This window comes from Pteropus medius, unplaced genomic scaffold (genome assembly GCF_902729225.1).
Source record: "Pteropus medius unplaced genomic scaffold, Ma_sr-lr_union100, whole genome shotgun sequence".
In the NCBI taxonomy this organism is placed as follows: domain Eukaryota; kingdom Metazoa; phylum Chordata; class Mammalia; order Chiroptera; family Pteropodidae; genus Pteropus; species Pteropus medius.
This window is the reverse complement of record NW_024355205.1, coordinates 6,795,482-6,810,653: the sequence shown is the minus strand read 5'-3', so window position 1 is coordinate 6,810,653 and position 15,172 is coordinate 6,795,482. Positions and strand designations below refer to the sequence as shown.

Here is a 15,172-nt window from a genome sequence, read left to right as displayed (position 1 = left end):
ATAACAGGTTCCAATACAAATACATTATAATTATAAAAAGAATAAACAGGAATACATTTAACAAAAGAAGCACAAAATATATACACTGAAAACTATGGAATGCCATTGAAAAAATTAAAGATGAACTAAATAAATGAAAAAATCATCTCCTATTCATGGATTGGAAAACTTAATATTACTAAGATAGACATACTCCTCAAATGGATCTACAGATTCAATGTAACCTCTGTCAAAATTCCAGATGCCTATTTTTTTAAAACAGAAATTGTCGAGCTGATTCTAGAATTCATATGGAAATGCAAAGGACCAAGAATAAAAAAATGCAATGTTGAAAAAAGATGAACAATATTGGAGGACTCTTTGTAATTTCAAAACTTACTACAAAGCTACAATTAATACTGAATGGTACTGGCAAAAAGACAGGCATAGAGATCAATGAAATAGAATTTAGAGTTCAGAAATAAACACTTAAGTCTACAGCCATGCTACCCTGAACAAGCCCAATCTCATCTGATCTTGGAAGCTAAGCAGGGTCGAGCCTGGTTAGTACTTGGATGGGAGACCACCTAGAAAGACTAGGTGCTGTAGGCGTCAAAAAAAAAAAAATTAAAAAAATAAAGGACTGTAAGCTGACAAGATCCTTGCAATCTGCGAGGTCAACCAAGGGTTGCCTCACCTGAAAAAAAAAAGAAAGAAAGAAACCCTTACATTTATGGTCAATTGATTCTTGACAAGGGTGCCAAGACAGTTCAACAGGTAAATAATAGTCTTTAGAACACCTGCCACTATCCACATCCATCAGAATGAAGTTGGATTCCCTATATCACCCTATACACACACAAAAAAAAACAATGCAAAATAGATCACAAACCTAGAAGTAAATTACAAATTAATCTAGAAGGTTAAATTACAAAACTTTTGGAAGAAAACATGGCAGTAAATCTTTGTGGCCTTGGATTAGGCACTACTTTTTAGCTATGAACCGAATGCAAACAACAAAAGAAAAAATTAAATACATGGGACGTTATAAAAATTAAACTTTTTATACTTTGGAGGACAACATCAAAGAAAGTGAAGACAACCTGTGTACAGAATGGGAGACAACACTTGAAAGTCCTGTTTCTGATAGAAGACTTATACATCTTGTATGCAAGTATGCCAAATATATAAGCAACTCTTACAATTCAACAAAAAAGAAAATCCAATTTAATGGGTCAAGGACTTGAACAGACATTTTTTTAAGGAAGGTATACAAATGGCTAATAAGAACATGAAAAGATGCTCAATATCATTAGTTATCGGGAAAATGCAAACCCAAATCACAATGAGATACCACTTCATACACACTAGGTTGGCTGTAATAAAACAACAACAACGAGTGGTGTGAGGATGTGGTGAAACTGGAACTCTCATACAATGGAAAATGGTACAGTCACCTTGGTGAACAGGTAGTTCCTTAAAATATTAAACACAGAATTATCATATGATGCAATTACACTTCTAGGTATACACTTAAGGGAACTGAAACCATATGTTCACATAAAAGCTTACACATGGATGTTTAGAGAAGCAATATTCATAATAGCTAAAAGTAGAAACAACCCAAATATCCATCAACTGATGAATGGAAAAACAAAATGTATAGCCATAGAATAAAATATTATTTGATCTAGAAAGGAATATGAAGTATAATGATACGGCATGGACAAACCATGAAAACATGCTAAGTGAAAGAAGCCAGACAAAAGGCTACAAATTACGATTCTATTTATGTGAAATGTCCAGAATAGGAAAATCCATAGAAAGAAAGCAGATAAGTAGTTAACAGAGAATGAGAGGAGGGGAAAATAGGAATGACTGCTAATGGGTATGAAGTTTCTTTTTGGGATGATAAAAATGTCCTGAATTTAGATAGTGATGATGGTTGTACAACTTTTAAATAACAAAATATACCATGAAAACACAATAAACATGAATTTTATGGTATATGAATTATATCTCTATGAAACTGTTATAAAAGGGGGGATAACTTTACATACCAGTAGCAGCAGGGTTGCTAATTTCTAGTGCAACCTTCACTTAGATAGTAACCAAGATGCTGGATGATGGAACCAGAGAATACCAAAGCTGGAAGAATTTAAAATACACATATACAGAAAAAAGTGCAAAGAGGTTTGGATATACAGTCTATCCTTTGGATTACTCTACTTGACCACTGTAAAAAAATGCCCAGAGATAACTAAAAAATCAAACAATTCCCTACCGTGTCAGTAGAGTGAATTTCCAGGTCAATATGGTGCAATGCTGTCCAATGGAGCATTCTATCATGATGGAAATATCTTGTATCTGGGCTGGCCTTAGCCACATCTAACTACTATATTAAACATTTAAAATGTGGCTAGTATGGCTAAAGAATGTAATTCTAAATTTTATTTAATTTTAATTAGTTAAAATAGCCACACATGGCTGAGAAATGCAGGAAGTCTCCATTGAAATTAACGTAGTCATGCATGTTTTGGGATATTTTTAAAGTTCGAGTAGGGCTAATTAATACCACAAATTGTATCTCTAAAAGTACCTGGGAAAATAACATCTGGAGCTCTAAATCACGAAGTTACCAAAAGAAAAATAAGCATATCCACCAGTTTCACTTTTACTATCTCTACCATACCATAGGATCTTCTGAAAAGTTTTCGAAACTCTAGCAAAAGGGATCTATTTGAAAGCCACTTCTCAATACCACCTTATTATTAAAAATAAACTATCAACCAGTCATAAAAAAACTATAGTGTATGTACAAATGTGTGTTTATACATAAGTATATGTGTGTGTATATTGTACACACATATACACACATACTGAGAAGGCTTTTACTTCCCAGATTAGTGCTGATGGACAAGAACTAGTAAAAAACTTAAACAGTAACAAGCAAGTACGCTTAGAAAATAAACATTCTTAAAGCCAAACTTATTATTTCTCATTTTGCCAGTTATTTTTCATAAAAAAAACAATCACAAGTGACTTTACAAATGTGGTATGCTACGAAATTGAATACTTTTAATTTTTATAAAGTATCTTCATCTTGACATTGAAATTAAGGTAAAATATTTATCTAAGTATCTCCCTAACAGATGACTCCATAAATACCACCTTGCTGAGAATGAAAAGATTTACCTGGAAGAGAGAAGGGGCAATCTAAAATAACTAAAATTATTCCTGATTATAATACTTAAATATGTTTGAAGAAAAGCAAAAGTACTTCTCAAACTTGCAAGTTCATCATCTCAAAACACTGGAAGAACTCTGGAAAGTCTAATTACTATTCACAAACAAGGTATTATCATCATTTTACCCTGTAGTACTTATAAACTGGAGAGTGCAGAAAACTTCATGTCATTCTCTGGATACCTCCTTGGGTAGATTGTTCTAAATACTTTTAAATACGCCATCCAAAAATGATCTTAACAGAACTATGTCTGAGAAATATGTGTTCCTAATGGCTGATCACCTGGGAATGAGTGCATTCCAGCTGACTTGATTGAAATCACCTGCTTAAGTTTTGTTTGTTGTGTTTCTAAGAACACAAGCTGCTGAGCTCATAGTAAGTGACCTCATAGGAGCTGAAAGACCTACCCAGAAGCCCCCGGGCACATCTGCATCACTTCCTCTGCTTATAAGTAAAGGGGAATTCCCATTTGAACAAAGATTGCTGAGCCCATCATGTGAGACCATAACATTCTATGAGAGTGGGCATTCTCTTCGACATCGTGCATTTGAGACAGCAGATGAGGTAACCTACCAACATCAAAAATAAAAGAATGGTACCTATCAAGTTTAAAAAGCAAAAATTCAAAGGAAAAGAACTAAGTTACATGGTTAAAATAATGCTCCTCTATGGCTCCACTGGAAAAAGTGATCTTGCCAGGAAGAAATCCACAGAGTATCCAAGTCTGAGAAAATGTGTTTAGCATCTTCTCCATTAAATTCACCTTCCACATTTATCATTTCACATTAGCTGCATACCTTATTTACATCACAATTCAGACAGAGGATTAAACCTAGGAGCATGTGGCAGGGATGGGGTGGAGAGAGTAATGCACTTTCAAGGTGTCCACAAAAAATTCTCAGCTCTTTCAGATGACCTAATTACTGTTCACAATTTAATGCCTGTTTGCAATGGCATATTTTTTAAAGTTAGCTTTTTAAACAATTGCCTAAACATATATCAAACTCAATGCTTGAAGAATTTAAAACAAAAATACCTCATTTTGACAAAATAATAAAACAAACCAAAACAGAGAAATTAAATATTCTGTATTAAATTCCTCAAGTTCTGGAAAGATAGTATGTTCAGGAATATGTGAAGTAACTGTTCTAGTTATGGCATATACTCTTCACAACAAGATGCTTAAAAGAAATATGATAGTAGTCATGTGATATATCCCATGGAGAATAACAATACTGCAGTCCAAAGAGATTTTTGTTTAAAAATGATATCCACCTATAAAAGACCACTCTCTTTTTAAGTTATATAAATGTTACTTGTTTTTCTTTTCCTGGTAAAAAGCAAAGGCTCTACTAGATAATCTGGGACAAAAATGGCATCTCCCCTTCCCTTTTTAAATTAAAGTCAAGAATGAGAGTAAAACTATAATTGTTCAACACTGAGAACATAAGCTGCAGATACCAAAATCACCAAAACAGACCTGGCCTGTGGGTATTGTCAGAAAGAACTGGGAAAAAGTTAGAAAATAAAGATGGAACATAATTCTTTGTTTTGCTCACCTAAAGAGAAGAGTGCTACCCTTGGGTGGCATTAGCCAAAGCACCCAAACCATTGTTGCAGGAGACCCAAGGAGGAAGGCAAGAGGCCAGAGGGCTGGGAGACTGAACTTTGTAACAGGACACACGTTGCAGCGTTTTTTCCCCCATCAGATAATGTTGAACATCTGCTCAAGTTAGTGCTTCTCTCTTGACTAGTATCTGGCAAGAATCACCAGCTCCTAGGCCAATGTATCAGAGAAGAGCTAAGTGGGCCGTGTGTAGGCTATCTCATTGCAGGGATTCCAAAATGCCTCACTGAAAGGAAATGCAGAGGAAGCAAATACTGGTTGTCAAAAGAGAAAATTTAGATTTGAACACAATTTGAGAAGAACAAGAGAAAGAAAGTATCCAGGGATCAGTGTATCATCCACAGTACACGATGTCAAGGCAGCACACCTGGACTGTTTTCTGTTTGAAACCTAAAGTGAGAAGATCGTTAATGAAAAAAACACATCCAGCCTTGACGTTGGGTGCCAAGTTCGCAGGAAATAGAAAAAAGGGAAGAAAACTATGCAAATGAAATTAACTAACAAAGTCTTACATTTTAGCACGAGAGTAATTTTACTATCCTAAAGTTAGAGCATTAGAAGAATAGACCTAAGACCTTACCAGAACTCACTAGAACAAAACATCCTAAACTTGTGAGAGAAGTATTGCCTACTCCATCATCAAACTTAGAACAAATGTGAAAAATAAGTCAAAACTGGAAGGTAGAAGGGAGGTCAATAATATTAGCGATCTTAAGCCAATGTTGCTGACACATCAAAAGACCCAGAGAAAGCCCAAAATAATGGTGCTGGTTTGTTTTTATGATGGAAAAGACAGCTTGAAGCTTGAATTTGGTAATTCATGCCACATAAAAGCAATGATTACAATGATTGCTAAAGTTACAAAGCTCCTCGTTCTTCACTATGTTTCTATAAGCAAGAGGCAAATGATAAGGAAGGAAGCTGACATTAAGAAAGCATGTTTCAAGGCATATCTTCTTGGACTGTCCATCTTCATGCTGGTAGTTCATAATTTCTAGAAACACAACAAATCACCATGACTTGTGATTAAAAAGCAACAGTTAGAATATGTTCCAGTTTCTTCCTAGGGTAGGAACATGTGTCACATTTCAGAAAAATGCCCAAATGAAAGGTCAAAATAAAGTTGGATGCTTAAAAAACTGAGTTATCTAGAAGTCATCTCTGAAGTACCAATAAATAAAAAATATTAGGACTTCTATTTATTTATTTTTTCCACATATAGGGCATAATGTCACAGAAAGTCACAGTATCCTGCCACCTGTGAAGAGTAAACCCAAATTCCTGTTGGATGTGTTGTAAACAGAGAAGCCATTCTTCATGAGCCCTGCTCTGATCACATCCCTATTTATGTATTTTCATTCTGTCCTTTCATGTCTTTTTTTGTATGCTTTGTAATGTTTATAACACAGTGCTATAGTAGTACAGGCATAACATTTATACAGAAATACATAGATACATATTAGGGAAGTGTGCTCTCATAGGGTTCCATGAGCAAATATTTGTAGCCCTAATCTAGAGAACAAAGTTGCCCAGACACCTTATTCTCCTACTATACTAGAGAAAGGAAGTGTTCCATACTTACGGTCATTTTCTTCTTGAATCTGAATATTAACTATATCAATACAATTCTGAATTTCATTCCAGCTTAAGTTCTCTTGCCCTTGGGATAAGGCTTCCAGTTTAATGGAGAGTAGTTCATTTGCATAACTGTGAAAGGGAAAACAATCATGATACTAATCAGAGACATTCATTCTTTGTTCACATTATGCATCTTAAATTTGCCACATGGGGCCAAAGTAGTAGATGTTATGAGGCTAGACAAAGAATAGAAGGCAAGTAAAATTGTTTTGTGAAGCTTTGTCAACATACAACAAGCTCACTTACACTAATGATGTTCTTTTTTAAGAAAAATACATGCTTTATGGACAAATGCTATTAAATTAATTAAATTTTCCAAAATCCAACCTCATACACAACTCGAGCAAAACAAAACAAAACACTTAGATGTTCTCAATTCTGTGAAATAGCTTTTCTTTCCCAGTTACTAATTTTTCTCCTATTTGCACGTCTTGGCTCTGAATTACCATGGCCCTTAACCCTTCCATCAAAGGTCCTTTTTATTATTCTAATTCCTTCCAAACTGAGTTGTGAGTGACCTTTCTACTGTAACACTAACATACCTTGAGACCTTGAGACCTAATGTGCCCACTGAGAAAGCAAATAAAATGCAAATGAAGTTTCAGAAACCTTGGTCAAGAAAACACATCTTCACTGTGTTTTCTTGAAGAAGTGGTGTATGAGTTGAACCAGAATATGCTAAAATTCCTCCTCATCTGTCCATTTCTTCTAAGGCTTCAGAGCAGCTGCTCAAAAACCTCTCTTCTGTGTCCCCTCCCTGCCACAGCACTGTCATAACTCATTCCTGACCCTTGACTCTCCTCACTCTGTACGGTCCTCTTGAAAATAAGAGTTTGGACAAACACTTTAATTATTTTTCCTGTCTGGGGAGATTTAGGGGAGGGGCGGGGGAATCGTGTATCTTGATATATTACTAAGAAACTTTCATTTCTCAATAATCAATTTTTCTATTTGAAAATCACAGAATCAGTGTTAACAACCATAAACTAACATGTACTATTCTAGCCCAAATTAAAGGCACTTGATAGTTTAGTTTGCTTTTTCATCACCCCAGGGAAATACAGACCAGACCTCTCTGAGCATATTGATTTACTATGCAGTTGGACTTCTGAATAGCACTTGCAAATCTGCTAACATAATTTAAAAGAATTAACATCACTTTGAGTTTAAAACTGTTTTCCTGTTGTGACAGATTTTCTCAAAGTTCTGCATGCCTCAAGGTGACACTGAGGTGTTTTCCAGAGAGAGCAGCTTGAGAGAGAAAAACATTCAAAGTAGGAAGTGGGTGGCGGTGATTCATCATCTGTGACTAAATGAGGTTTCATCAAATGCAGGCCTGAAACTGGTTAACTGTAATGTGTGAGATTTTCACTTACCAAGAGTTATAAACCTAAGAAAATACTCTGTGTCACTAGTTATATATAATAAATAATACTGACCATGATAACAATATGAATAAGTGGCAACTTGCACTGGTTAGCATGCCTTATAGACAGGACCATTCTAAAAAAAAAAGTGCAAAATCCCAATGGGCATTTCACATGCTTAATGTCTAAATGATGACCAATGGGAATAAAATAAGAAAGTTTGAGGATGAACACAGAAAAACAACACAGTCGCTATCATTTCTTTAGAAATGAACAAACACTAGCCAAAGGGAACAGATTTTAGGGTTCACATAACAGAGCTCCACAGGCTTTTGCATATGAATATTAGTGTTCAGTTTCTAAAGGCATTAACTTTGTAAAGTATTCTGTAGTTACCCAAAAGGTCCATGTCCTTTTCCTCCCCACCTCTCTCAGAGCTCTCTTCACCATCTGCCAAGGGTGAATTAGTAAGATTATATTTCTAACAGACTTGGGAAATTTTGAGATTAAATTTCCAATTTAGTTAGCAGATGTTTATTAAGCACTTACTATGTACAAAATCTGTAGCAGGCACTAAATGGATATTTAGATGAACAAGATGCAGCCTTCATTTCAAGGAGCTTTCAGTCTAATGGATAAGAAGACAAAAACTCAAAAAAGTATAAAAGCAGAACATAGGAACAGCCATAAAAGTAGAGACAGTCCGTGAGAGTAGAAATAATGGGGCTCCAAGTTCGGAGAAGTGGAAGGAAATTTTAGTGGTAGGGCGCCTTGCCCAGGACAGGCACTGACCAGGCACGTAAATCCTCAAAACTGTTCTGCCAGTGCAGGGTAAGTGTTTTTGTGCTTTATAGGTCAAGAGAAAAGGGCTTGGCTAGGAAGAGTCAAACTCAGATATTTTTGCCCCCAAGGCTATGTTCCTTTAACCACATCATGCTATTTTCAGAAGAGATGACATTAGCATGGGTGGGGAGAAGCATGGAAATAATTAATGGAAGTGTAATCAATCTATGGCAGGCAGGGCTCGTAAGCTCCAACATTGTACCAGGCAGAGAGGGGTGACAGGGCACCATGTTCCCAGTGGTGAGAGGAGCATTTGTAGGAGCACATAGGCCAGAAAGTACAGTGTGTTCGGATCCAGCTTGGCTGAAGTGCAAAGCATGAGGAGGGACGTAGCTGGAGCTAAGGTCAAAACATGTTTAGAGTGAGGAGTCTGTTCTTAATTCAGATGAGAACAGAGAATACTCAAATAGAGCATTATAAACATACCTATATTTTAGAACTATTAATCTGAGAACGGCATATGCCTAGAGCCAATGCCAACCCGACATCGCTTTTGTGAGAATTAGACAAAAGAATCTTTTTGGGAAAACACAGTCCCAAGCGTGGAAGCCATGGTAAATAGGTAGAGACTGTAAGAATTCATCCAGGTAAACCTGCCCAGTACTCTTGTGCTTTGAAGAATTTGCACAACCATAGGGAGTGTCCCAAATAGAGCAGTGTTTCTTAAATTTGAAAAACTGAAAACTTAGGCTTCTGAGAACATAAGTTAAAAAGCCGACACTGAAAGTGAAATACTGAAGATGATCAGCAGCTGTCAATACAAGAACTAAAGAGGACTCTGAAATCTCATGTTGATATTGGGTCACCTGGGTGACCCAGGAAGTGCTTAAACCAAATTTTGAAAAGATTATTAAAACAAACATAAATGGTAAATGTTTCACACAGAATACTTGAATTCTGAAGCTGTATCTGTAGGCCCAGTTGAAAACCACAGATATAAGAATGGGGTGTGGGACCATTTCCTTAATGGGTTATTTATAAATTGGGATGGGGGAGGAGAATATTTTTTGATAATTAAAATGGGTGATTTGGAGGGAGGAGAGTACTGTTATTAGAGGGCAGTGGCCAAGGATGCTAAATCTGTAGGACAGTCTTGACAATTCTCTCATCAAGATTCTCTACTGGTGCCCCTTTAGGTTGTTAGTCTTTATAAGGGAGTGACCAGCTGTCTTCTACTCTTAACACTAAGAGAGTAGCAAAGCCTGGTTAGGTAAGAATGAACGAGGATAGAAAAGATGTAGGAAGACCAGTTTGGAGGTTATTACAGAGGCAAAGTTGAAAAGTCTAAATGAGATGGTCACTGGGAAATGGAAACATCTTGCAGAGGTATGGTGACAGAGAAAACTTACAGGGAGAGAAGTGAGCAGGCTGTTCACAGCACGAGGATGCCTGGCAGAGGGCAGAGGAAAACTCAAGTTGACTTTGAGGTTTCTAAGCTTGGAGGAAAGGTGGTGCCATTAATAGAAACAGTGGATGCAGAAATAAATTACATTGGAAAGTGACTCTGAGGCATTATATGAACCAAGTGGCCAAATTTATGTAGTATAAACACCATCAGTTTCACCAAGAAGACTGAAAACAAGAAAAATCCACTGTCCTACTATTTTTGAGCCATTCTCTACATAGACACGTGATCAAACAATATTTTTTAAAATTCTAAGTTTAAAAAAAGTTTTCCTGTAAAACTGTATGAGAATTAGCCAATTTATCTATTTGAGCAGTTCCAGCATCAATATCCGAAAAGAGCTTTTGTCAAGATCTAAGCAGACATCTCCCCCTGGTGGTCACAGGAATCCAGAATGGAAAACCACATGTTTAATTTGGGCTTTTGTCTTACTGAATCTCTCACTGGGCTCCTTATTCAGGTCCCTTAACTTTCTCTCTAGATCTGTTGTATTTTTTGTAATGCTATCAATTGTACTATCTAGCAGCATATTTCAGGAACATGAAATGGAAGATACTAAATGGAGATTGTTACCCACTGCCATGATCCACTGTGGTCTCAAGATTCCTTTGGTTCAATGATCAGAAGAATGGAGTTTGGGTCCTAACTGCCCAACTTTGAGTCCGTAAATCCAGATTCAGTTTCTTCATTGGTAACATAAGAGAACTGGACTAGATGACTTTTAAAGTTGCTTCCAACTTTTGTGTACATTCTGTTGTCTCCAAAAGAAGCCCAAGGGAATGTGTATTTTCAACAGTTCTTTTATTTTAGCCTATCAAATAATCTTTGCTAATGACAAAGTCAGTCGATAATTTCCACAGGATGATCATTTTTAGACTTTGTTCCCCTAAAAAGAATACTGTAAAGAACAACTCTAATATTAGAAAAACAAAACAGACCAGCTTTCACAAGTATGGATATATGGATGTCTTCACTAAGAAACAAATCCTTTGTGAGATCTGCTGAACACACATTTCTACACTGAAGAGAGGTTTAGAAAATGTTTGCTTACCGTTCTACATATGTCTCATCCAGATTGTTGAAGCCTATTTTGGGGCTTCTGAGTTGATTCTGCACAGACACAAGATCATTGCTTTCTAAGGCCTGGTTTAGTAAAGCGACAGCAGACAGCATTTCCACTGCGATCAAGAGCTCCTCATGCGGCAAGTAGTTCTGTTATAAAACACAAGGCAATATGAGTTCCCCAAATCACACACCTCCTGCAGGAGATGGGGGTTTAGAATGCATCAAAAAACAATGAAAAGTCAAAGATTTTGAGAACCCAGAAGAAAAAGGGTTCATTTGCCACCTATTTTTCATTGGCTTTAAAGAACAGTTAAACAGCTTCTGGGCTTTCCTTAGATAATGATTTTGGGGACTGAGTTAATGACAACCAACATTTATGACTCCACAAACCTCTGCATTCTCATAGCTGATTCCTACTCCCTGCTCTGCTGACTGTTTACAGGCTCAATCTTACCAAATAATTAAGCCAAGGATTAGATAACACTGTCACTGTCCAAGAGTGCGAGGTAAGATTCTAGCATAGCTAATAATTTTCAGTTCAAATTAAGGGTAAGGAAATGAGAGAAGAATTTCACTTAAAAGTTATAACCCCAGAAAAGTAAATCAAAGTCTTTAAGCCAAGAATATTGATTCTAGTTCCAAAAAAGAAAGCCTGTCACATTTTTATAATTAGATAGAAATTTTAAAAGGTACTCTAAGGTCTAGATATTTGAAGAAATGTGAGGTAAATTTTTAGGTAAAGCAAGTAAGGATCTCCAGATTAATCTGATTTATGAATCTAGAACTGGCTTATTTAAAAAATACACCTTATATTTCAGAACATCCTCCCCTTCAAAGTTCTCTTCCATTTAATCATTTTATACTAACTTGGTATAACTTCAAAAGGTTTATTTCTTCTATCATATTAAAGAAACGTGGAGGGAACATGAAAATGAATTAATTTTAAAAAAGCTGACATATATACATTTAGAATATATGTATTTAATATATATAATGTAATATTTACATTAAAATACATTATAGCTTTCTGGATCGCCACAGAAATCTTACAGCAAATTGATTTTAGAGTAACAAAGCATAATTTTACCTTCCAAAGGAAACGGGAGGAAAGGCTTATTATAGATAACATGTAAGTAAATTTTACCTACATATCTTACATTAACTATAAGTTTAACATATAGGAAAAGTATAAAATTACAAATAAAGAACAAAATGAAATCATTTGAGTTCACCCTTCCCAGTGAACTGTCAGCAAATATATAAAGTCACGGTATACAGCAAAAGGATAAGGGAAAACCAAGAAGAAATGGGACTGGGCAACCAATGGTTGACCAGTTGGGAATGAATGACTGTGCTATATAGTTCAAGAAGCCTTGGGCTTCGAAGCTAGAGAAGTGAAAGAAAATATTAATGAGAGAACCTAAGTGCAATTTAAGAAAATAATCTATTTTTCTTCCGTTACAAAATAGTATCTTTCTATTTAGAAAGTGTAAGAAGTCTTGATAAGAATAAGAAAACAAATCCTATAACCCGAGCCCTTTACTGTATATCCTTTTACTTATTTTTAATTCATGCACTTATAGAGGTTTTGTTTTTTTAACTGACATTTTCTTATTACAAAAACCCAAGATAATGCTCTATATATTCATCTCATTTTTTTCCACTTAATATTAGTGTTAGCAATCTGTTATTAAATATGTGGTTTGTTTCTTGCTTCTCAATATTAAAGACAATGTAGTGAAACATCCTTGTGGCTACAACTTTCTGATTCATATTTTTTTCCTAGGAACATAATTGTCAGGATAACAGGTAATAGCCTTTGAAACATATCACTAAGGCCACCCTCCAGAAAGGCTGTACCACTCATGCTCCCATCAGCTGTGCTGCCCCAAATTTATCCCTATACCAGGTCATCTCTGTCAACTCTCTATCAATCTGATTTTTAAAAAGGACTATATTTTGTTTTAATTTACATTTACTTACTTCTGATTGAGTTTGAACATTTTTGTATGTGTGCTTGTTATTATATATTAGATATTTTCTGAATTGCCTGTTCGTGCTTTTGCCCTTCCTCCTCTTTTTTTGGTGGATCAGTGCTGTTTCTAATTTTTAAGATCCAATGTCCTTCTTCGTTCCTTTAGAACTTAATTATTTTTTTTTTAACGTTTAACCTCTTGTATTGGAAATTTATTCTGATATGTGTGGTGAGGTAATGTTTTCTTTCCCAAGTGGTGAAATACAAAGATTTTTCATTCCTTTCCCCACTTTTTTGAAACACTAGCTCTCTCATATATTAAATTCTTGGCTCTGTTCCCGTACTTTTCATTCTGTTCCATTGTTTGGCTTAAATACACATGCTCTTAATTACTATAACCTTATGTGTATATTACTGTTCAATATTATTAGAATATTAAAAAGCATAAATTTACAAAAATCAAAGCCATGGTAGTAATGGTTGTTTGCAGATTTCTAGAAATGCTGACTTGGAGCTTATTTTTCTATATCAAAAAAACAACATATTACAAAAACATCTTAGTATAGTTAAAAAATTATCCAAAGATTTATAAAAAAATCAGAGTTAATAAGAACCACCTGTTTTCAATGTGTCTGCATTTCCTGTACTCTTAGATTCTCCACATAGATGAAAGGCAGGAGTTAAAGAGGAAGATTGCCATGAAACTGGTACAGAGAGGCCAACAAGGCCAGGGATTAGTATATGTTAAAGACTCTATGCCCTCTTTCACCTCCTAAACAGCCTTCCTCATGGCCTGGACTCGGATTTAACATCTCGAGAACTGCAGTCTCCTCTAACTTACCATGGCGTTCTGTTTCTGGAGGTTGAAAAGCTCATTCTGATACATCGCAGCAGCAAAAGGATAAACAGCAGGCAGCTGGGCCTCCGGTTTCTTCAGTGCAAGCAGTGTATTCTCGGGGTCACCTTCCTGGATGACGGCATTGATGTGGTCCACCGCAGCCAGCCCTGAGGGTGGGGTGGGGGATTGCATTCCATCAGAATGTCTACTTTTCCCACTGCAGCCTGACCCAACCTGCCCATCTGTCCAAGGATAGAGCCTAAGTCACTCTCCTGGACTCTGAAAAGCTGCAGGTGGAGGGTAGCTCCGTAACTGGAAGTAGGTCCAAACCTGGGAGGCAGTCCTTAAAAGAACCTCAGCATTGACAGAGCTAGAGTTATGAGATAATTCCTGCCTAGCATGATTTCCTTACAAAATATTACCTTTAAGGACTAGTTCTGGTCCCACCTCTTCCACGGAGCCTTCACATTGTTCTGGTCCATGAGTACTGCACACCTTGGGAATCCACACAGTACTTGGAGCTAGGCCATACAGATCCTGCAGTATTGCCTCCTTCAAGGAGACTGAAGCTATGTGAAGCCTTGCCCTACTGCTGTATCCTCCAAGTCAGCACCATGGAAAACCCACAGTGGACACTTGGACATGCTGCTGCCTGATATTGATGGTATTAGTTCTCAGAACATTCTCCTTCAACTCCATATTCTACAAATGGTGATTCTTAAGACAAAATAATTCAGATATGTTTTTAAAAATATTAGATTCAAAATTTATATAATTGAATAAGTCTGTGCTATGTCAGTTAACTTAAAAAACATATCCCTGATCAAAGAAATACCTTGGATGACATTATCTGACCCAAAAATAAGCTTTTTGATGTCTCTACCAGCTGCAATGTTCGGATAACAAAGAACTGAATTTTAGTGACCGAACTGAGAGTGCTTGAAACAGTAGATTCAGCATAGTTTTCAGAAAACAGAAATGGAATTACTAATCGAATGGAAGAATGAGTGATGGTCTCTGCCACCAGCAATAGCAAATCAGACAGAACCAGCAGGATTTTGCCCTATAAAGAAAGCTTTAGGGTCGTAGAAATAACACAGACTCATAGATCTCTGAAACTTTTCAAAGGTTAGTCTGTCTCCCTAATATATGACTAGACTGCAGCTAAAATTATTCTAACCCTTTTTA

At 36.2% G+C, this 15,172-nt stretch overlaps 1 protein-coding gene, 1 non-coding gene and 1 pseudogene across 2 annotated transcripts in view; 1 reads left to right on the top strand and 2 right to left on the bottom strand.

Annotated features, from left to right (window-relative positions):
- IQGAP2 (IQ motif containing GTPase activating protein 2) overlaps positions 1–15,172 on the bottom strand; it is a 251,621-nt gene that overhangs the window by 81,184 nt on the left and 155,265 nt on the right. The window contains exons 10-12 of the mRNA XM_039857724.1: positions 13,988–14,151; positions 11,158–11,318; positions 6,436–6,560 (exon numbers count right to left, since the gene is read on the bottom strand). Coding sequence (XP_039713658.1) covers positions 6,436–6,560; positions 11,158–11,318; positions 13,988–14,151 — 450 coding nt within the window. The remainder of the gene's footprint in view (positions 1–6,435; positions 6,561–11,157; positions 11,319–13,987; positions 14,152–15,172) is intronic.
- Positions 473–591, top strand: LOC120598986 (uncharacterized; annotated as a pseudogene).
- LOC120599221 (small nucleolar RNA SNORA11) lies at positions 6,068–6,195 on the bottom strand. Its single transcript, XR_005651831.1, has one exon. It is a non-coding gene; the product is annotated as a small nucleolar RNA SNORA11 (small nucleolar RNA).